The sequence below is a fragment of the Haliaeetus leucocephalus genome, unplaced genomic scaffold, assembly GCF_000737465.1.
Source record: "Haliaeetus leucocephalus isolate CR32 unplaced genomic scaffold, Haliaeetus_leucocephalus-4.0 Scaffold229, whole genome shotgun sequence".
NCBI classification, from domain to species: domain Eukaryota; kingdom Metazoa; phylum Chordata; class Aves; order Accipitriformes; family Accipitridae; genus Haliaeetus; species Haliaeetus leucocephalus.
The window spans coordinates 9,855,936-9,878,785 of record NW_010972665.1 but is presented as its reverse complement, the minus strand read 5'-3'; the positions used below and the strand labels follow the sequence as shown (position 1 = coordinate 9,878,785).

The 22,850-nt window shown below is 39.6% G+C and overlaps 1 protein-coding gene across 1 annotated transcript in view; it reads right to left on the bottom strand.

The window, feature by feature from the left end:
* Positions 1–22,850, bottom strand: part of GRID1 (glutamate receptor, ionotropic, delta 1) — a 554,546-nt gene that overhangs the window by 325,225 nt on the left and 206,471 nt on the right. Inside the window, exon 3 of the mRNA XM_010567883.1 lies at positions 5,250–5,534. Coding sequence (XP_010566185.1) covers positions 5,250–5,534 — 285 coding nt within the window. The remainder of the gene's footprint in view (positions 1–5,249; positions 5,535–22,850) is intronic.

Genomic DNA, 22,850 nt, shown 5'->3' with positions numbered 1-22,850 from the left:
AATGATGCAGAAAGCAGAAGATAGCTTATGTTATACTGACAAGAACAAAAGAAAACTTAAAGACAAATTAAAGCAGGTAAGATGAAAGTAGCTTATGAGCAAATGTTCTACTTTGCTTTTGTTGTGGCAGCCAATGCTTCACATCACAACTGATTTCCAGTGTTACACGTGGATTGTGTAAAAGCATGCATTTCTCATTTTTCATTACTACATTCTTTTGCAAATTAAATAATTGCAAGAGTAGTGGCCTGCATAAAGGGACCTTTACAAAGGAGAGACCATTCCAGGATCAACAGCTAGTTGTAAAATTATTGATAGTGTAATTCCTGTAACTACCAATCAAGGGTGAGTCCCTTGACAGGTAGGACTCAGAAATAAAACTGCCATGTAATTGCTGTAGGAAACAAAACTTCCCATGAAATTCATCACATTGAGAACAAAGTTCTTTCTACATATCAAGATTCATCAGGAAACATTCAAAATTCATGTGGCATCAATGATCATGATAAAAAAAAATAAATAACTGATTTAAAAAAAAAAAAGGATTGAAAATAATTTATAAATCAATAAATTGTGGGTTTGGGGGGGAGGAGGTCCCCCCTGTAGGAACAAAGCTTCATAGATAGATTTGAAAGGTCCAAAATTCTTCAAAAGTTTCTTCTGCAAAACTTTTGTACACCACTTCTTAACCAGACAACACTCATTTATTAATAACACCAAAAATTAAGAATAAAATATTACAGCTCCCTTTCACAGGTTTAATACCTTTTTCATTGACAAAACAGAGTCATAAAAAAACTGTTTTGTCTTATGTTTTGTAATATGAGTACGTGCGCATGCGTGTAGAAAAGCAGAGAGACTTGATATAACTACAGAGACAAAGTGTTTTTCAACAGTAAGGATTAATCTAGTGAAAACATAGCTATTACTCACATATCTCTTCAGAAATACGACTTGGTATTCCTCATCAGTTTCATTTTCACATCCAGCTTCCAAAAATCCTTCTGAAATCCTTCCTCTAACCATACATCTGTGTATTTGCTCACCCTAAAAGCATACTTCCAACTGTTTACTACCCAACCTCATCTTACTGTGGGCAGCACCCAGTGCTTTTAACCTATAGTCATTTTAGAGCTTAGTAAGATTCTTTATGGAACTTGCCACGCTACCAGTTTTTGTGTCAGAAAATTTGATTACTGATGCTTCTACATCCAAGAGGTCAGCAAAATAAAACATTAAACTTCCCAGCAGGCCTTTACACACACTGATGCAATGTGTGTAGAGGCACAGAAGATGCTCCTGTAGCGGAAAAAGCAATTCAAAACACATCAGTGCATCTGAAGCTTTTTAGGATGACACAACAGATCTGATTTCTGTTGCAGGTTCTTTAACAGGTGGTTAGACCTAGTTCCACAGAGCACCGTCTGACAGCCATTGACAAACTTAGGGTCAATTCATTATTTTTCCCCAGGAAATTAATGTCAAATACCATGATTTATCATGGGATTTTCATAAAGACATTTGAAGTAAAACAATGCATTTAACGTGACCCTGGTCCCTTGAGCTCTTACTGGAATTGCGTTACTCCTGAAAGTGCCATTTAATTCTGTTGCCTGAAGAATTCCTAAAGAAATTTCAAACACCAGTTCAGTCGCACTGGGAGAAAGGTTTTTCTTTCCATTTCACAGATGGGAAAGGGAAGCATAGAGGAGCTAGAAAGCCTTCTCAGGATGACATGGCAAAGAATAGCAGGGACAGAGAGAAGGCTCAGACTGTCTCATTCTGGCCTTGAGCTCCAACAGCTCTACAACACCTCAGCAAGAGAGGAGACTTGTCTTGTCTTAGCTATGACTTACTTGAATCGCTATAGCGCCTAGCCATCATTTTCATATCAGGCAGCAGTCTCATCAGCAGAAAGCTCCCATTGTGATCAATGGGGGGTAGATTTCCATGCATCTTCTGAAATTATGCACCACAAATGAGAGAAGTGGAAAAACAAGGGCTGAGTCATGAAGATGCAGTATTTATATGAACCCTTATCTTATACAAATACAGGAGAACTGTATGGATATGTATAAACTGACCTTTCCCCCATTGGTACTGCTCAGTAGAAGAACAGTGTATCATTAGGAAGAGCTTGAATGCTGCACCTGCCAAGTCTGAGGTCCTTGAAAGGTCACTTCTCCAGAACCAAGCTATTACCCATTTCTTGCTATTATCCATTTCTTCACCCTAAGTGACAAAATCTAAAAGCTGGTTTCACGCTAGGTGGAATGCCACAGTTTGTACCCTGCTTCTACCATTTCCACTTAGCAATCTTCTTCTTTAAAACTTCCACATCTTTCCTGTGAAATCTCTCCATTTCTTGTCACGGAATTTAAGGCATTTTACTGGAAAAGACTATATTCTTTCACTGAAGTTGTGCATCTAGATTTCTATCTGTAGCTTCAGCGTAAAACAAGGCATATTTTATTATAAGCACAACAATATTACGGGGCTTGTTAGGCTGTTCAGTGACTACTCTGTATTTCTAATAGCCAAGCCTGTTACTTTTCCTTAATTTAGCCAGTGCAGAAATTATAATCCAAAATGTATGTCTGATAAGGGACAAGTAATTCATGAGGTAAATAATTTTCAGCTCCAGCATAGCACAGCATTACTATAAACATGGGACTTCTTTAAACTGTGCAATGTTATTTTGTCTTTAGAACACTTGACGGCTCCCACAAGGAGGACACCAAGGGGTTGGCTGGTTTTTAGAGATCAGCAGATGGACAAATTAAAACATTACTCAAGGGAATAGTATAACTTCCAGAGAGCAGGTAGAGAAGGACCATTTATTAGAGTAAACCACAAAATCCCAGTGCTGGAAACTCTCCATAATCATAAACACATGTTCTTCAAGTGACCTCCCTCCTCATGGCCAGCAGTCAACTCCAGCACATTGAGCAGGGAAGCGTTGCTGGAGATGCGTAAGCACAGCTCTGCTGAAGCAAACTAATGAGGGCGATGGGCATGCCCTGGGAGCCAGGCTGCTGTTCCTGAGCTCAGTGTGCAATATCCACGGAACTAGGTTATTTTTCCCCTATTCACCAATGCCTGCCTAGAGGTGGCAAGGTTCAGCTGGCTTCTTCACGGAAACTCTTCCCACCAAATTCTTATGAAAAAAATCCTTCTAGTGGGATTAGTGTAAGATGGTTGTCACAGCTGAGAGGAAGAGGAAACAGCACATGGGCAGCTGCAGTACCCAACACGCTCTCCACTGGAAGGAGCAGAATGTCTGCGGCAATTTTCCATCCCCTTTTAGTGTCTATCTTACTGGTACAGACTGAAAGTCAGTCTGTGGTAAATGGAAAAGATAAATTTGATCATAACTGAATTTACAGAGTATGTGAATTAAGGGTTTCAGGATTTGGTACTGGGACGTTAACCCTTTGCAGAAGAAGTCAAAGAAACACATATGTACTACTGGAATAAGTGATACCATAGTTCAGGAACCAGGTTTGCTACAAGGGAAAATGGGTTGTAGCAGTTTGCACATAGAGCATCTGTGACGTTATGAGGGCCAGGATTCCCAGGGGTTGAAAGATCCCCAACTCAAGCAGTTTTGGAAGGTTAAAGTTACAAATCAACAGGAGAGAAACAACAGTAACTATAAAAGGATGTTTGTAAGACACCCTTTTAAGATTTTTTTTTTTTCATTCTTAGAATTAACTGTTAAAATAATTTTAACTTTTTAAGCCCAATCCTCTGTTACATAGCAACTTTGTCATCGCTACCAGAAGGCCACCTAAAAAACACCTACCATGTACCTTGTGGTTTTTGCTTTCAAAGCATTCACTGGTCAAGGATTACACAGGACAGTAATTACATGGCAGTTTATTTGCTGGGTTGCTAGATTTTTTAGTCTACTGATTAACTCCACAAGTACTGCGGCAGCCTTCTCATGCTTAAAATATTTCTATATAATTAAAAGGATGTTACAGCCTCAGTTGGTTTCTCACTTAAAGTCACCCTCATCATCCTCAATCCGCTTGCTGAAGAAACAGCAAGTGACATCTCTAACAACTGAGAACAGAAAGCTGCACCCAAGACTTTCAGAACTCGTTTGAGCTCAGGACCCTTTGCATAGCCTTTTTTTTTTTTTTTAAACCAGGAGTAGCCCAACTTCAAAACCAGAGATGTTATTTCTCTCTGATTCACCATTGAAAGTCTGTCATTATATAAAGAGAATGCAAATAAAGATGTATTTTGCAGTTGTGGAAGACTATGTATAAAATCTAAACTATATGCACAGATACACACAAGATTATATGTACAACTGCAATTTATTTAACCTTAATTTCCTTTCTTCGTATTCTGTTCATAGTAAGTCACCACTCCAAAAACTTAGGCGTCACATTTTAAACCAAAAGTGTTTGCAGGGTTTTAAAACATAGCATAGAAAATTTTTTTTTTCCCATTACGGATACTATATCCTAAGATGAGAGTGCTGAAAATACTGCAAGTTAAACATATGGAACAGTGTTCATATCAGTTGAACAAGGGGGAGGAGAAAAAAAATTATGCACACCGTTCCTTTTCACTCAGAGCTTGGCACAACGACAGATTTATTTTTTCATTGATTCTTTACACCCATCATAAGGTACTAAATTCGCTTGGGCAGAGACTCCTTTTCCTCAGGTTTCAGCCCAAAGTAAAAATTTTGCTGAAGGAAATGCATGAGATGTAGTGAAAATGCTAACTCTAACTTTTGGGTTAATGCCAGGAAGTATATCACTGTGAAATTTAGTCCAAATTGAGAATAGTGTGAGGAAGCATGTGAAAAAAGAAATGGTAATAGCTATTGTGAAAATTAATTTTTAAAGACAACAGTACTCAGCTTTGATAGAAAGTGTTTTCTGGGAACGGGTAGAGGCCGTGTTGAACTTCCTCGCACAGCTACGTGACCCCTGCCAATCAATGTCAACACTTTATTAATATTTTACTGAAAAAGTGCGAGATGATTCAAACTTCAGCTGTCTTGGTAGGTGTTGCTAAGCAACTTTGCTGCTTGTCTGAGAACTAGTTTTCACAGCAACCTTTCCTTTAAACCAAAGGCCTGCGTCCACTTGAAACACTTTCCCCTTTGTCAGTGAAGAACCCAGCAAGCTATACCCGCTTCCACCCCCTCCTTTATATTTTCCTCTCCATCCCCCAGTTAAGCAGAAATCAATTTAATAGTGTCTGAAATCCTCCACTTCACTTACCATAATCGCTGTCATAAAACACTATGAATTTCTGCCACCGCAGCTCCGTGACCAGTTTCAGCATAACATCGTTGAGGCGGACCGGTGGTCGGGCGGCCAGCGTGTACTCCTCTTCCTCCAGGCTGGGGTTCAGGTGGCAGGCTGTGCGTGGGGAGCCTCCCGTGTTGCGCTGTACAAAAAGGTGTGGGATGTGCATGGCATCCGTCAGGGACTGCAGGGCGTTGGCCGAGGCACAACCAGTGGACGTCACTAAGGCTAAGATCCCCAGGGTCATCAGGTCACAGGCTGGAGAAGACAAGAAATAAAGCAGGGTTAGGACAAGCACAACAATTCCTTCGACGAGCCTAGGTGCTAAGACGGGAACAAGACGGGCTTTACCCTTGCCATTAACACAGAGCTGAAATGATTTATACTACCGTATCAGCTGAAGCCTTTCAGAGTTATGTCCTGTACCTTTACAGTAGGAGACAGTATCTGCAATCTGTACTGATAAGACAAAGTTGAGGACAGATAACATTACTACTGTCATTTCTTCAGACAGGAGCCGGTGCAGATGGAGATTACGGCCCTTGCTTCTGGTCACTCGTGGTGGAAGCAGGAGCTGAACTCCCATCTTTCAGAACCCACTTCACTGCCTTCGCCTCTTAATCTTTGTTGTGCACATTGGATGAAGACTTTGGACAGCAAAGAGCAATTCCAGTTTCAAGAATTTGTCTTATACAACAGACTCTGGAAGGATTTTTAAATTTATGAAAAAAACATTCACACTGTGTGTCTCAGAGCAACAGAAAAACAACAAAGGCACTCGTTAGAACGAAGGCAACTCGTGAACGACTAAACAATTATTAACAACGCCGTAGCTGTCTTCAAGAAGATCGGGAAAAGCACGTACCATTTAAAAACACAGCATATACATTCGCACCCACCTGCTTCTGAGAAGGAAGCATCAGGGGAGTTTGAGACACAGGCGGCGCAGGTTGGGCAGCCGCGCGCAGAGCCCTGCGCCGCCTTGCTCTGCGGCTCAGGACTCCCAGGACTCCTCCAGGTAAGACAACCTGATATTCAGCTGGGGTTGGAAAATGTTTCCAGCCAAGGCCCCCAGCCATAACCCAGCCTTTATTTACTCAGCGGTGGTGGTGGTAAGACTGTGAAAAACTATGAGGCAGCTCTCGATGCCCGTTTTTACTGACCCTCTTGAATAAGCAGCAGCAAAGCTGGCCCCTGGGCGCTCGGCACAGGGAGGGCTCACAGGTTCCCGCTGCACCAGCCCTGAGGGTCCCCCAGGGGCCCTGGGCACTTCGTCCTACTCCTCTCCTCCTTTGAAGAGGGCTGGGGGCAAGCTCAGGGTTTCAGTAGCTGTTTCAGTCCCTGAGCAATCACCTGCACAAGCACAGCCTGCCCAAAGGGAACCAGCCACTCCGCTTCCCCGGGACAGAGCCCTGCTGTAATAACGCCAGACGTGAGGTGACTGGAGATGCTCCACAGTCCTCCTTGCAGTCTACGCGAGCCTGCTAACGGTGGATAAAGGAAAGAGCCTCTGGGGTGTCATTCGGAGCCCCCACACGCAGGGTGGCTGAACAGAAAACTCGGTTTCCAGCTGGAGAGGGGAGGCCGCCCGCGCCGGTGCTTCCCTCGTCCGAGGCGACGGCCTTGGCGCGGCCCACGGGGGAGCGGGCGGCCCACGGGGGGCACGTGCTGCGGGACCGCCGGGGCACGTGCTGCGGGACCGCCGGGGCACGTGTTGGGTCTGGGCACGCAGGAGAGACATGCTTCCACCCTGTCACTGACCTGCCGCCTCTGATCTCCGGGGGAAACGGACTGAGCGGAAAGGTAGAAAATGGAGCACGATGTATGAAAAGGATGCACTTGTCCTTCTCTAAACGCTTTGAAGTATACCTCCACTTTCAGAGGCCAAAAAGTCAAGGGGATGGGACAGGTTATGAATAATTAATAGTAATTTAAAGTTAATTATCAATTAATATTAATTACATAAGGCCACAGTAATTAAATATATAAAACTGTTCCTAATGAAACCAATGAACCATTTCATGAAATATCTTCTCAGACCAGCGAGAAAATAAATATATTTCACTTTGATATGGGATAACAGAAAGAAAATGTTTGATCTTCTCTATGCACAGAAAATTCAACATGTATCCTAATGCAACAGAGAAAGACGAAGTGCTTTTAAAATTATTTCCTTGATGGTCTTTACAATAAACATATGTCAGCTGCATTATCTAAATTTACTCTGTGTTGATTATAGTTATATGAAATTGTTCTTTGTTTTTCCTGAGAGCTGACCTGATTTAACAGCAGGGAGGCATTACATTTGCCAAATGGGAGACCCAGGTTCGGGAACAGATTTGATTTCCCAGGCTTCTTGCCAGAGAAAACTGAACATGTCATACAGGTAATTTATTTAGTCACAGTAGGGGAGGGAACAGGGAAGTGGGAACAGAGGGAGAGAACAGCAGAGCTGAGCTATAAACCCCTGCAGAGATCACCAACCAGCGAGCTTTGCTGTCACTGAGGGTGAGAGAAGTAAGCCACGCGGGTCTGCAGAAAGAACAATTTACTTGCAAAGCAGACAGAAGGAGAGAAATAACAAAGCCCTTTCTGATGGGAGGCTGCATTCAGAAAGTCACTTATTTGTGGAATATAGAGCTGATCACCAGTTGTATAACAAGAGAGAACTTCATTCAGCGGTTGACACTAATCAAAACCTGCTCACTTATTAGCAGCAAAAAGACCAGAGATGTGACAGACCACAGCAAATGGGCCCCCTTATCTCCCAGCACAGCCCACTGAACACGGCTAAAATATCTCAGCAAAGACTGTTCTGGTTGAGGCATTTTGCCAGTGTTTCGTAGTTTGTGTCAATGGGTTAAAATGAAGAATTAGTCAATACACTTCTACATTCTGATATTTTGTCAATTGATTATGCTCTGCCTGAAAGCATATGCTACGCAGTGTTATCTCCTCTTGCCTCTCTGTTTTGAGATAGCATAGCAGGCAATAAAAAACTGGAATGACTAAGGAAAAAAGAATTCATATTTTCTGAATTGCTTTCTTTAGTCAAATTACAGAATGTGAAACAGAACATCTCATATTTCTAAGAGAAGACTTCCACTATATAAAAATACAATGGATTCCAATAAGTTCAACCTCTCCACACTTATTGAACTGAAAGGTGAGAATAAGCTTTTAGCACGTAAAGAAGAAAAGTATTACTTTCTACATGAGTAACACAATGGGGAACAACTACCTAACAGACTCTAATTTGTTAAAAAAAAATCATTAACTCTTAAGACATCTTGAAATTCCTTAGCAAGAGACTATTCAAGGACTATACAATCCCAAAAGAAAACTCTGGTGACAATTTTTTTAGGATTTCCCCCCACATGCCTGTACTTCCTTGTACACAAACCTTTGACATGAGAAAAGATGTGTAATTTTCTGGTTTACTTCATACTAGCTATGGATTTTCAGCAACAATCAAGCATCTCTGACAATGTGACTAAGTAAATCACTAATTCTGTATGTCAGTTGCAGCTTCATAGGCACTCCAAAGAACCTGCAATTTTTGCACATGAATTTCATAACCCCCATCTTGATTTCCTGAAAGCTGAAATACAAAGATTTGAAGTGCCTTGGCTCATGTCAACCTACTAACATAATGGAAATGGGAAACAAAACACCTTGAGACCTTTAGTGATATTTAATTACTATAGCTGTAGTTACAACAATTTCATATTTATCCATCCTGTAGATAAATTTACATAGATAAGTTTCAGAAAATAAAGCTTTTAAATTATTTGTTCCACAGATAAAAAGACACAATGTTCTAGCAAACCTGCCTCCAGATTTCACTGCTATATGAATAGCAATAGTTATTAGTTTACCGTACCGAATGCCTTCATCGCCATCAGGCTTCATTTTAAGAAGATACCAACATCCTACAAATCATACAGTAAGAAATGTGCATGTTAACTTGATGAAAACATGAACATCACCATACCTAAAGAATGAATCTGCATTCATCTATTTAAGCACATTAAATTGTGTCATGGTAGTTGTTCATCAATGTTGGCCTCCATCAACAGACCATCTCTCAAGCTTATGCTTGGATTTCACTGAAGTTTCCCAAATTATTGATTAAACCAGTTTTTAGTTGTTTCAGTGAAGTATCTCTCCTAACCTATTCATCTGAAGTCTGTTTTCAGAAACTTCCCTTTCCACATCTGCTTGACATTTTACATCTTTAACTGTTATTCCCGTTACAGAGTTTCATGAGACACTGTCTATTCTCTTCTCCATCTATTGCCTTGGTTTTTTCCATTTAGCTTCTCTGTGTCACCTCTGTCATGATGAGGGCAGAAGTAACATGGGTTAATTTATTTGGGGCACCTTCTAACATCCATTTGTCTAAATTGACTCTTACATCACAGCAATACATACTAAACCTCTCTCATTCTGTGACCCACATCTCTAACTCCAGTCATATCCCACTAAGACCATACTTAAGCCTGGAAGAGCAGCTAATATTTTTCAGACTGCACCTTCTCCATATATCCTTTTTAATCAGTGGGACTCCTCATTGCACATGAGATGATGCAAGAATTCTGCTTTGCTACAATCATGTTTAAGATCTTGCTTTTCTACCATTGCCTCGTGTATTGCCATCCTATTTCTGAAGACAGGTGCAGATGGCAAAGTCCTGATTTGACACCATCTTCATAAGGATATTTGCATTAAGGGCTTTAGCTCGGATCTCCCTGTAATTAAATTCATCTCTCTCCAAACTGCAGGGAATCAAAATACTCCAAGAAAAACTGTTATCTTGCTCCTGGCAACATGACAATGTGACCATCTTTCAGTCTCCCTTTCAAAGGTTTCCTACTATTCAGAAAAGGGTAGAAACTTGTTCCTTTGTTTCCACAATTATCGATAGACCAGCTGCCACTCTAATTTCAGATCTAACAATATATCCACCTACTAGCACTCACACTGCCTCTTCAAACTTCAAAGCCTTTCTGTCTCTCACTTCTGTGTATCACTATAGCTGGCCTACCCACTTTGGACACCATCTGATCATATTTGATAAATCCTCTCCGAATTATTTTTTATTCTTACTTGAAATTTTTTCTTCTTTTTCAGTTTGATTAACCCTTAGGAGCTCTTTACTGCACTGCAAATGGAGAATCAACCTAATCACAAATAACTTGCATTTTTAAAAAATTCACTGTTTGAAAATTGAGAGATTGCTGCCTTTTTGCTCAGAAAGATTTTCAAATTAAGGAAAAGAACTTCAGATCCGGCAAGAGAATAGAAATCCAGCCACACTGCATGTACCTGATATTTCTGGTGTAGTACTCTGCAATGAAATGATTAACAAAGTTGGCACTTAAGTGTTCGTAATTAGGTTTCAAAGCTACCATCCTGCTGAGATGAGGGACTTCATGCTTGCCTTAGTACTATTGTCTTAGTCAATCTGGCAGAAAACTACTTTTTCACATTGTTTATCTTCAAAAACCAGTAGGGAAAAAAAATTAAAAATCATTTTATCATTAAAACATCAAATTCCAGAGAACATAGCAAATTCGGGGAGGGGACGACACGACTGGATCTATTTTGGGAACCTAAATCCTAATATTCCATGAGATTATCAAGGCCTGTAATTTATTCTGCTGAAAGTGCATAGTTCGCAAATCTACCAACTGGCCTAGCAAGCAGATACAGAATATCATGTGCTATATACAAATAAACACACAAGGAACTAGCTATTGTATTATTCATGTGTACAAAATTTAACAAGCAGTTTGGTTCATTAGCCAATTCATATATATAAACAGATACACATAACAAAAGTTTTGGGTGAAACACTAGAATAGTGAAGAGCTAGGAGATAAAAATATATCCGTTCAGAAAGCTGATAAGCTGTATCTTTAATCAGGATGTAAGGTCTGTGGGAAGCGCATCCATAGAGGTATTTTTAAATTAAATGGAAAAAGTCCTTCTGGGCAGTTTGTCTGGAGCACGGAGATGAGATAGAAAGGATGACAACACAAGGAGAAAGACTGCAGCCCACCAAGCAATACTTCAAAATCAAGAGGATGATGATACAATTCCTTCAGCTAAAACCAAAATAACACAAACCAGAGAAGTGAGTGTTTCCATGCATATCTAAACAAAACCCAAATGTTTCTACTGTAGTACACAAGAAAATTCTATGAAGTCAGGGCACAAACTTATAGCTAATTCAGTCACACAGAAAAATGGCAAAAGACTATTACCTATCCACATTTTAATTCTCTTCAGGCCTCACAAGGCCTTTAAAATTTAAATGCTTCAGTCCATCAGGCAGACAAAATTATAGACTAATCTTATTAATATCACTGAAAATGCTTCTATTAAAAATATTGTTCTATAGAAAGATTCACTCCTATTGGTGAATTAAGGACAACACCAAAATTAGTCATCTAAGCACGCACTCAACCTGATGCTTCAGTAAATGGGGTTTTCCAAAGAATATCTTTTTCTTTACTTTACATTTTATGATGTTTGCTTACTCTTCAACTTCTTTCATTAACTGAGAAAGGCAGTTCATAATGAATTTGCATCATTGGCAACTAGTGTCATGCTACGCAGTTGTCTTTCCTTTGGATACTCAGCAATACACATATTTTTCTTTGTTTCATTTCTGTAGTTTTTACTTACCTTTATGTTCGTACTTACACTATGTTTCTTCAAATAACTAAGAATTTATCATTTTTATTATGAAAAGTCTACAGAAAGCTATAGTTACTTTTCACAGAGTAACCGTTAATACAGAGAAAAGGTAACGTAGACAGCAAAAATCTTTTATGTAGCACTTTTATTGCTGTATCACCTTATATGTAGTGAAGATGAATATTTCTTACTCCATTACACAGACCTTCAATCAAAACAAAATGCATCTTAAAACAAGAAAGCAAATTCCCAATTAGTCCACTGTGTGGTTTGATGCAAAAATCAAACCAACCAAAACCCCTAACTATCCCAACTTAGATGTGTACGTTTTTTGGATATAACATTTGAGAACAGTAAATATTTTCTCCCTCTCATTTAATTGGCTCTTCTTCTGTATCTGGGACAAGGATACAGGCATTCTTAGATCCCACAGTCCTTGATGTGATTATTTTGGAAGCCACAGGAAAGTCTGACGTAGCCTCAACCATAGCTCCTGATGGCAATTGTGTTCCCCCGCTTGCTAGCATTCAGAGCCCAAATGTGATGTCAAGTCTTCCACCAAAGATGAGAATTTCAAATCATGAAAGTATTCCCCATGCATAATAATGCATCGTGAGAAGGGTCTTGGAGAGCATCTGTGACCAGCCCAGCATTCAAAATACAAACGCAGCCACTGACTAATACTGCAGACTCTCTTGCAATAAGAAAAAACAAATAAATAACCAGTCTGAGAACCAAAGAGGACAGAACATGCCTGGAGTTTGTCAGATAGATAACATTCTTGCTGGGCTTCACAGAAACATGATATAAACTTAAAACAAAGGAACCATGTACCCAACACAAAGACAAAGCAAACTCTAATGTTTGCCTCCTCAAACCTCCTGTTTTCTAGAGTCTCACATCAAACCTCCCTCCCTTTGTGTGACCTTTTTCTAAAGTCATGAAACCCGCATTGGGAAGAATTAACAACAAATCAGTGCAGGGCTCTCTCCAGCTCCAAGAAGCCAAGCGCACCTTCTCCTGCCAGCTCGAAAGCTCAAGAAAAGCTTCAAAATCTGACACACACACCATATTGCCAGAGCATCTCTGGACAAGATGATGATACTTTCATTGTGTGAATACGTATCATGTAAGGTCCTTAATAAATGATTGGCAACAGCAACAAAACCTGGGGCCATGGTCCCTAAAGTCACTGAGTTAACAGTGCCAAAGCTAAAAAAAAGTATAAGCCAACCTGTAGCAGAATCATTAGCATCTATGCATGGATGAGATAATGCAGTGAGGCACAGACTACCACTAAAACTCTATGAAAACTGGCGAAGCTCATTGCTGACCTGTGGCAGGCTCGAATTTTTCCTTTTAGTGCAACTATGTAGGAAACACAGTATTTGCCAGCAGTGGAATTGCTATTGTGAGTGCTCCATGGGGTTTTTTTGCTACTTAGTCTCCTAATAACTACAAAATGATTACACTAGATAATATATTGAAAAAACTGAATAATTACCATTTAGCCTGTTTCTGAATTCTTTCTCCATCCTTCATTCTCTCTTTTTTTCTTAGAAAACACAAGATAAGGGAGTCTTAGGTGGTTTTTCTTAGCAACAGAATCTTAGCAACTGAAATAAGACCGGCAAGTCAGTTGATAAACACTTTTTCTTTTCGTTTTAGAAAATCTTATCATAAATTGTATCGTAAAGTCCTATAGCTGGACACTTCAGCCTCCAACTTGGGTAAAATTCTCAGCAGGCCAGCTCAAAGGACTTTGTGATCCAAAAATTAGATACGCATCATCGCTTACATTTTCTAAAATAATGATGATTATTTCAGTAGGCCATCAGTTATGAAGAAAAGATTCCAGAAAACCAGTACATAAATTCAAGAAAACCAGTACGTGCATATATCAGTGTGCATATTTAAGTGTACACCTAATCAGTATATCAGAATTTCCCTGACAAAGCAGCATCTGAAAAACACCTCAAAAGCTAAAGAAAGCATGAGATTTTGACATGTTTACTGAAAAATTGTTGAGGAAAGTGTTACTAAAGATCCTCCCCCCGTTCTTGGGCTTCCTTTTTATTGTTTTCCCAGCATTCAGCAGCCTCAGCTGAACAAGGAGGAGGAATAGGGGAGGGAAAAAAAAAAAAAAAAGAAAGGAATGGCTTTTTAGATGTATTTTTTCCTAGTTTTTTTCCTCCAGAAACATGTTAACCATTACTCACAGAACAGAGGCACAGGGGCAATATCACCTTCCTTGTGCTGCTTTGCCCACACTGCCTGTTTACCTCTTCTGGGGTCAGAAGCTGGCTCCATCTCCTTTGTGTCACTTCTTGGAGTGCTAACACAGCACCTTGTTACTGGCTGCATAGGAAAAGCAGTATTTAGATCTTCAACTTGCTTTCAACCATAAACTTTACTACCTGATGTCTTGTGGGCCAATTCTCAGCATGTATAAACTGTCAGAGCTCCCCTGACATTACCAGAACCATCTTTTACCTCTAAATAATAGTCACTGTGTCTTGTTTCCTCCATTACCCCCATGGTTCAGCATTTTCAGTAAACTGTCATTGCTGGCTTGCACACACACAGACAGATCACCTCGTTTTGGTACAAAGGCTGCAAAACACTTATTTTATAGGACCTATAGTGAACACACAAAATTGCATAAATCCTTCCCTAGAATGCATATTGATTGCAACAACTGGAGGTTTAAAGCAATTTCCCTGGAAAAGCAAACCAAAAAGACATTTTGGTGCATGACAACATTCTTTGTGTCAGTATCAACCTCCTAAATGACTAGCTGCCATCCTGGAAAAGTTAACCAGGAGCAGGAAGAGGAGCAATCTAGACCACTCTTCGGTTCACATTTATGCAGATAAAGAAATTATTTCACAATGGTAAGTAATATACCATGGAGACAGAAAACAGTTATCAAAACTAGAGTTGTGGCTTTCATTTAGTTTGTGGGAGCATATTAACAGCTCTTGTCAGTCTTTAACAGTCTAAAATAAAACATGAAAATCCTCTCACACCAAGCACACAAGTAAAACTGCTCTACCAGCAAAGCAGTTTAGTTTCCATACAACTGAGTGATGCCATCAAGTGGTCAACAAATACACCAGTTGTTTTCCAAGTAAAGTTTTGGGGTTAATCTTCACTGAACAGGCTACATTTTTGCCTTGAAAAGCTACCACCATGAAATTGGTAGAAGGCATACACCACTGATAAAAGTGCGTTAATTGACAGCACTAGTGACAGATAAGCGATGGCCTTATTTTTACAGAAGACAGACCTGATACTGCTCTCTAGCTCCTCCAAAGAAGGTAAGAGTCTCCGAGAGCAGAAACAGCTTTATACCTAATAATCAGCTTTATAGCCGAGTTTTGCTATTGGTTTTGTAGCTGGGTGGATATGGAAGACCAAACTAGGAAAGATTGCATAATGTATGTATTAAAAACAATTTAAACATTTTTTAGACAACAATTTAACAATGTGAGTGGCTAAGGATGTGAAACATCACGGAATTTAAACATTTTCTAGTTTTTCTGAATTAATAATAATTAAAAAAAAATCCTTAAAGCAACTAAATAGTACCTTGACAGTACAGAAATTCTCCAGAATAACTGTATTTCTGTTTCCTCAACAAATGTAATTTCATTAGAAATGGTTTTCTCCTGGAATCATAGCTTGGCATGATATTTAAAAATGTGGATAAGCATTTCTGGTAATTTTGAATAGGGCATGGTTTTACAGAGCTATACATTAATCACAATGGCATCAATACTATTTTAAGGCACTAGGTGGAACTGAACCAGCTTTGACTTTTTTTTTTTTCTTTTCTCCCTTGAACACTAGTTCTGAGGTAGAATTAACTGCAAACCATCTCAATTGTTCATGGGACATAATCAACTGCTTTTCTGAAAACTGCATATTTCTGTTCTTAGCAAGTTCTTCAATAATCATGTTTTCTTTTGCCCTTCAACACAGAATAAACTGCACTTTCTTACCCTCTGCTTCTTTCACCTGCCTTTCGTTACAAATCATAATAATATAGAAGTATTTTTTCACACCTTCATTAGCATTCTGTAGGGATGCTTGACTTTGCCACCACTTTTGAGACTATTTTACATGTACACGCTGAGTATTATTTTAACGACAGCGTGGCTCAGGCTCAGTTCCGGCACGCACATAAGGAAAACACTCTCCTGCCATTTACAAAAAGCAGTCAAATGCAGTAACTCAAGACAAGCTGATAAAACCTCTCAGTTCTTTGGTACCGAGAAATTCATTTGGATTCTGAGCAGTATCGACAAGAAAGGAACATGTTAGCCCCGCTTGCCTGTCTAATTAGCAGCAGCGATACATATGCACAAAAAGTGCCAATAGAAACTTCAATCGCTGCCCCCCCCCCCCCCCCAATTATTGTCCTTTCTATCATGCCTTATGCTGAAAGCAGGAGGGATGAACATCAGTCTAAGCATCGCGACATTGCTTCCCAACTACAAAAGATTTTTTCTATTCTGCTGTTTCCCCAGCACATTAGGAGCACATGCCACTCACTGCACAATCCTCTTCACCCAGAAATTTTAAGCAACCCAAAGCACTGACGCATGATCTCTTTTCCATAACCAACCTGCCACTGTGCCTCAGTAAAATGCCTACTTGAAAACAACAAATTCAAACAGCTACAAACATCACTCCAAAGCAGCATTTCATGTCCTCTGACCTAAACTTTAAGCAGGAGACTTAGAAGGGACCCTCTGGGGTATATATAATACCATAAGAGCTGCTGCATTACGAGAAGCTAAATATTACAAGACCCAAGGTAAATTCACAAAAGCTACTGTTGCCTCATGCATGGACAGCAAGTTCCGTTCTCCAATGACCCACTCAAGAAATGCACAGCCCTAAAACTTATCCTTATCATCCTGTCTATGCTGGATTTCCCCCCTCTAATAGCTGTTTGTTCTACTAGCAAAGTGGACAGCAATATTATGCAAGGCAGATGAGACACAAGAAATCAATTCACGTAGCTGGGGAAGCACACCCATGGTGAGGGAGCCAACTTATCCAAACAACATTCATTTATTTATGCCAACTGCTGAAAGACTTGTAGTGTTTATGAATCTAGCTGTGACTCAGTACATATTTATAGCATATATTTATTGACAAGTTTTAGGTGTTGATTTATTGAAAGATCTCTGCAATGTATCACATACTTACAATTGCATTGAAGGATTATGCAAATATCCCAAGCCTAGCAACAGTCTAAAGCTGCTATTTCGTTTTCTAAAATCAACTTTAAAAGGAACACTTCCTTCTTTCCTCACCCATGAAACACATAATGAATGCCAAAATTATTTTTGCTCAATACTAAGAAAAAGATCCTGTCCTCGCTCAGCACCAGTATTTCTTACATGAAACCCACTTTGCTTACAGATCGCAAATCCCTATAACCATCCAATGCTACAAAATGGGTGGCATTAAAATACTGCAAATCTGCATTCTCCAGTTTTCCTTTTAGCAGTTACACTAGAGTAGCTTCAGACACCACACATATCTTTTTTTAACATCTAATAAAGCTACTCTAAATTATTGGAGTATTACTCTGAATTTCTCTCTCCCCTTCAGCTCTGCATGAATCAAATCAGGGAAAAACATCAAAACCCACAAGTTTTCAAGAGTTCTCATCTGAATACATGAAATTAGCCAGTTGTTCAGACGTGTTTAACACCTGATAGTTCCCACTGTGAACCTTAGGGCAGATTTTTAAAAAGGCTCAACATTTATGCACCTCTTTACTCGGAGGCTGAGTAAAACAAGAGAAGACCAGGTCTCTTCCTGTGATGCTTAAATGAGAACTGACCTCTTGAAAGTTGCTCCCATTTTGGACTGCGCTTTTTTTTTTTTAATTAAAAAAAAAAAAAATCTCTCCCTCCATCTCCATGGGTAAACAGATATTATGCCGTGGATAACCAGACTTACCTCATACCAGCACAGATGCAGAATATTTCTTTAATCACCTATTATTCAAAATTGTTTAAAATTTTGTGTAATTACACCTTGCACCTAAGGTTTCTCTACACATGAAAGTCACTCTAGGGAAGACACCAGCTTGAAAACTAACAAGGTGTCCTGGAGTCATGGTCAGGTTTGATAGAGGTGAGTGCCTTTTCAGCTATGTCTACTGTGAAGGTGGAAAATTCAAAGAAAAGTCACACCAAAAGGCAAATCAAAAGTCATTCGGAGGTGGTCAAAGCCTCTCTCTTTGTTGGATATGTTTTCTTTTCTTGTTCCTATCAAACAGCAATACAGTTTCCGAAGGTCCCCCTCCCTCTGCTTCTATTGCACACATCTCCCCAGCACACAAAGGCCACACACCAGTATGCCTTGCTGCTCTTCCAGAAAGCCACCCATGATAGTACCAGGGAGACCTGGAGCATACCAAGCATGACTACATGGCTCAGAGAGCAACGGCCAAGAGCAGGAGGACACCAGTGTTTTGCTGCTCCATCTTGCTGGTAAAGAGAAATGGCTTGCAGCGGAGTAGACAGAGCCTGTGGTTTTAATACTTGTTGCACAGCCGGTGTCAACGGGGCTTTTACAACCCCCTTTCAAGACCAGGACTTCTGGGAAGAGGCAGGACCTATCTAATCAGCGGTGGACAAACTGGTGAAAAGAGCTTTAAACTAGGAGCAACGGGGAAGGGAAACGGCAGCCAACAGTCAAGTGAGGAAGTGGGGAACCAGTTTGATGAGCAAGGCCACAGGCTGACGCGCACAGGAGAGATCTTGAAAACAGCAAAACAGGACAGAAAGGGGCCCACGCCAAGTGTACGCACACAAATACAGAAATGGCAAGAGGACGGCCTGATGGGGCATCTTCTCACACCCCTTTGAGAGATCAGCAAGGGTGGGTGCAGTCACAGGGCTACGATCCCACAGAGATGCTGCTGTAGGATGTCTCAGGACTGGAGTGCTGCAGTGACTGCATTTCAGGTTTGTTTTCTTTTAAATACAAGAGTTTTACTTCTCTATTGTTCAGCTAGCGACTGGGTTCCAGGAAATCATAGAATTATTGGTTTTTAAAGCACCCAAATCTTAGCTGTGAAGGAATCTGTTAGTGTAATTCAAGTCTCGGTGAACTATTGAGAGCAAATTTTACTTTTTTTTATATAAGCCTTCCAATTACTTGCTAAAGTGACCCAGAAGTGGGAAACAGGTGTATTAAAGCCATACGGAAAAAACAATCAGCTTTATACAGTACTTCACTGAACAACAACAAATAAGTATTAATAGTTTATTCTACTAGTCTCCTATTCTGCCTTAAATTGTGTCCATCACTAATTAGCCCATCTAACTTTCACTTTCAGCTTTCTATCCTCTATATTTCTTCCTTCTTCACCTTCATTACAATTACAGAGTACTTCTTGTAATCAGGTTTCTATGGATAAAATACTGTGTTAACAATTAAAATATTTTATTACTAAGACAATTGATGCCACTATTAAATTATTCTAAATAATCATATTTTCAAAGACCTGTAATTAATTGCAATGCTTATACATTTTATTAAATAATTTGAGGCAAATAAGGTAAAGTCATATATATGAAACTAACCATTAGACGAGATTATAAAAAAGACTATAGACCGCACAATGGAAGACATATCTAAAAAAAAAAAATTTCATCAGCAAGCAAGCCTGAACTGACTAATCCAGAAGAAACCACATAAAAAGATCTGCTATTGAAATACCTCACCTTCTACTGAAAGATATTGTTTCACTTAAAGGCTCTGCTCTCAGCTGTTATACAATTCCTTCATCTGATTTCAGTAACTGCATAACAGAAAATTGTCAAAGTGGATAATAGAGGAGAACTTGAGCCCCATACATTATCTATACATAAATATGTTACTACAGTTCTGATTAGGTGCTACTTAGGCTATGTTACTAATAAAGCTTAACTCGCTGTTACGTTTGTGTTCGTAAAATCTAATTATATAAAACCTCCAGGTAACTTCCTTAGTCACAGACTAAAACCAAAATAATTTTGTCCCTGTTCTGCTACCGCAGGATTTGAATGAATCCTACAGAAGACCAAGAGAGCTACTAGTGTGCTGGAGGTCAGAGGTACCGATCCTAAGGAACAAACAGTTACTAAGACATCACATGTGACAGAACAAGTAATGCTCAGTAAGGAATTCCAATATCGCATCTTCCTGAATCTGTTTCTACAGAGCATTGTAACACCAGTAACCATTGCCTGTATGAAGAGTTAAACACAGATGGAAGGAAAATGCTTAAACTGACAAAATAGATCTCGTAGAAAGCAGCTCGTGCCAAATTCCAACCTGGGCACACAGAAAGATTGGTTTAAGAAAAGGAAAGGATGCATCTCAAACATAGAAGCAGAAAGAGCAGGTGAGAGAAGGATCCTGCTTTCAAATATCAATTCTCTTTTTACTGGTTACAAAACAATAAATGACTTAGAAGAGAATTTGTAATCAGAAGTACCACTACAAATGAGGACTTTTTTATTCATAGGTCACCAGCTTCTCACTGAAGGCTTTTACTACATCTCCAAGTGTGAATTCATTATTGGGTCATACAGATTTTCTGAGAATATGTGTTACAGTCACATGCTCAAGTCATAGGCCAAGTAAAAAAAATTTAGAAGCCAAATATGAGAAAGCTACAGCAGCTACAGCCTTCTTGTGATTCCCACACTGTCCCAAGCATTAGGGAATTTTACTGTGAGAGAAGCACTCAAATTCTAGGACCGCTAAAGATCAAGTTACAGCAGGGCACCATAGACAACACAATGTCAGCTTTAGAGCCTAGACATACTGACAATAACTATGTTATATTCCCTGCAGGGTTAAGGGGTTTTTTTCAGTTATCATTGTATGAGTGTTATATTCTCTCCGATTTTTTTCTTTTATTGTACATCATTTTTACAAAATCACTGTCCCATCCAGAACATGTACTACATACACCAACTAAATTATCACATTCTTTATGCCTTTTCTTCTTTCTCATAATCTTTGAATTGTTTTCATAAAGTAACTTGACTGTAAGGTGGGAGGCCTGGGGGAATCAATACTCAGGCCTGATGGTACTTTCGCCTCTAGAATCTCACTTGTCTTGATTTCTAATAACCTACACAATTGGCATTGTGGGCTTTTAAAATTTCCCAAATCACTCTAAAAGTGAGGCACTGCCTTCTGAGGTCAGCTCTCTAGACACATCATGAAGGTGCAGTTTCTGAGAGCTCGAATATTGTAGCCTGGTTCCGCAGACTCAATGGTTACTATTAGCTTTCCAAACTTGCCAATTTACTTGACTTAACCCTTTCCCAAAGATCCAATTTCATGAGCACTAGACTAGGCTATCATTTTTCATTCAAGGATCTATAACTGTTGAAATAACATACCATAGCTTTTGAAGTAGTTGCTAACACAAGAAATAGTGTAAAAATACTAAGACCCCCTTTTCCCATCTCCTGAACACATTAGCCTCATCTAGATGACTCTTCCAGGTTTATGTGATGTCTTCAGACTGAAGACTTGAAGACTCATCTGTCCCCCTTTCTTTCCCTCTGTTTCTTGCCTGGACGATACAGTCTCTTCCCACATGTAACCTTTTCTCTCTCCTTCCTTAAAATGAGTGGTGAAAGACCTTGCTTTTATAATCTTTTATGATGATTTTGTAATATAGTCAACTTTGTGAAGAACCCTTTAGTCATCAGCTGACTGAAGTCCCCACTAAGAACCTAGCTTCCTGCCTTAATTTGAGTTTGGTCTTTATAAACTGATTTTTTCATAAACAGTAACTAACCCTTGCTTCAAGGGCCTTCCACAATCACAGGTGGTTTGTGGATCTTTCCATTGCTACTTTTATGTTATCGCTAAAAAAATCTGTCAAAAATAAGAAACAAAAGGAAGAGAGTACACTCATTTTTAAAGCAGACTTTCAGCTGCTGTATATCTTTGTATAGAGTTCACGATCTTGGACAGAAATCACGCATTGTAAATATGCCAATTCTGAAGGAATTAAAAATATTTCAAGATAAAACGATTCACACATCACAAACATTTTTCATATCAACTTAATAGCACAGCAGATACATTTTCCCCATGAGGTAAATCATTCATCATTACAGAACTCCCTCATCTCCTCATCTTCAGGAAAGAGCTACGCTTTGTTTTTCCCCTTTCTTTTTTCTCTTATCAGGTATGTTAAGGGTTTATGTTCGTTAATGCAGCCAGAAAACTCTTTCGCTCTCATACCAGAAATGGTAGTTTCAGACTCTTCTCATCACAGATCGGAATCACCAAAATAGGCTCGCGCATTAGCAGCCTATCTAAATGCCTTCTATTATTGTTGTTCCTTTCAACCTTTGTCACAGCTCACTTATCTTCTCTCAAATTACATTTTAAAGCTAGGACCAGGACAATTGAATTTTTAGCTATGTCTATCTAGTGTCTTGTCTTAGAAGATTTGTAAAATCCTGATAGACAGGCAGGTTCTTCAGCAATGAAAGTGCACAGTTGTGCTAAAACACACTTTAGAAAGCATAGACTTACTTACCCCTCCCACATCCCCTGAAGTGAGCTCTACAGAGATCTTGAGCATTTCCTACAGCGTTTATTATAGATACAGTACCAAGAACCACTTGTATTTTGGACCCGATTCATCTGAATAAGCAACTTCTTTGAAATCAAATGGAATTTATTCCCACACCACGCTGAAACTATTTTGTGCAACCAGGAGAACTACCTCCTGGATAAGACATGTCAGCTGATATGCCACCTGATTTCACGGGGGGGGGGGGGGGGGGGGCGGGGCAGCCTCCTCTCTTTTTCAAGAAA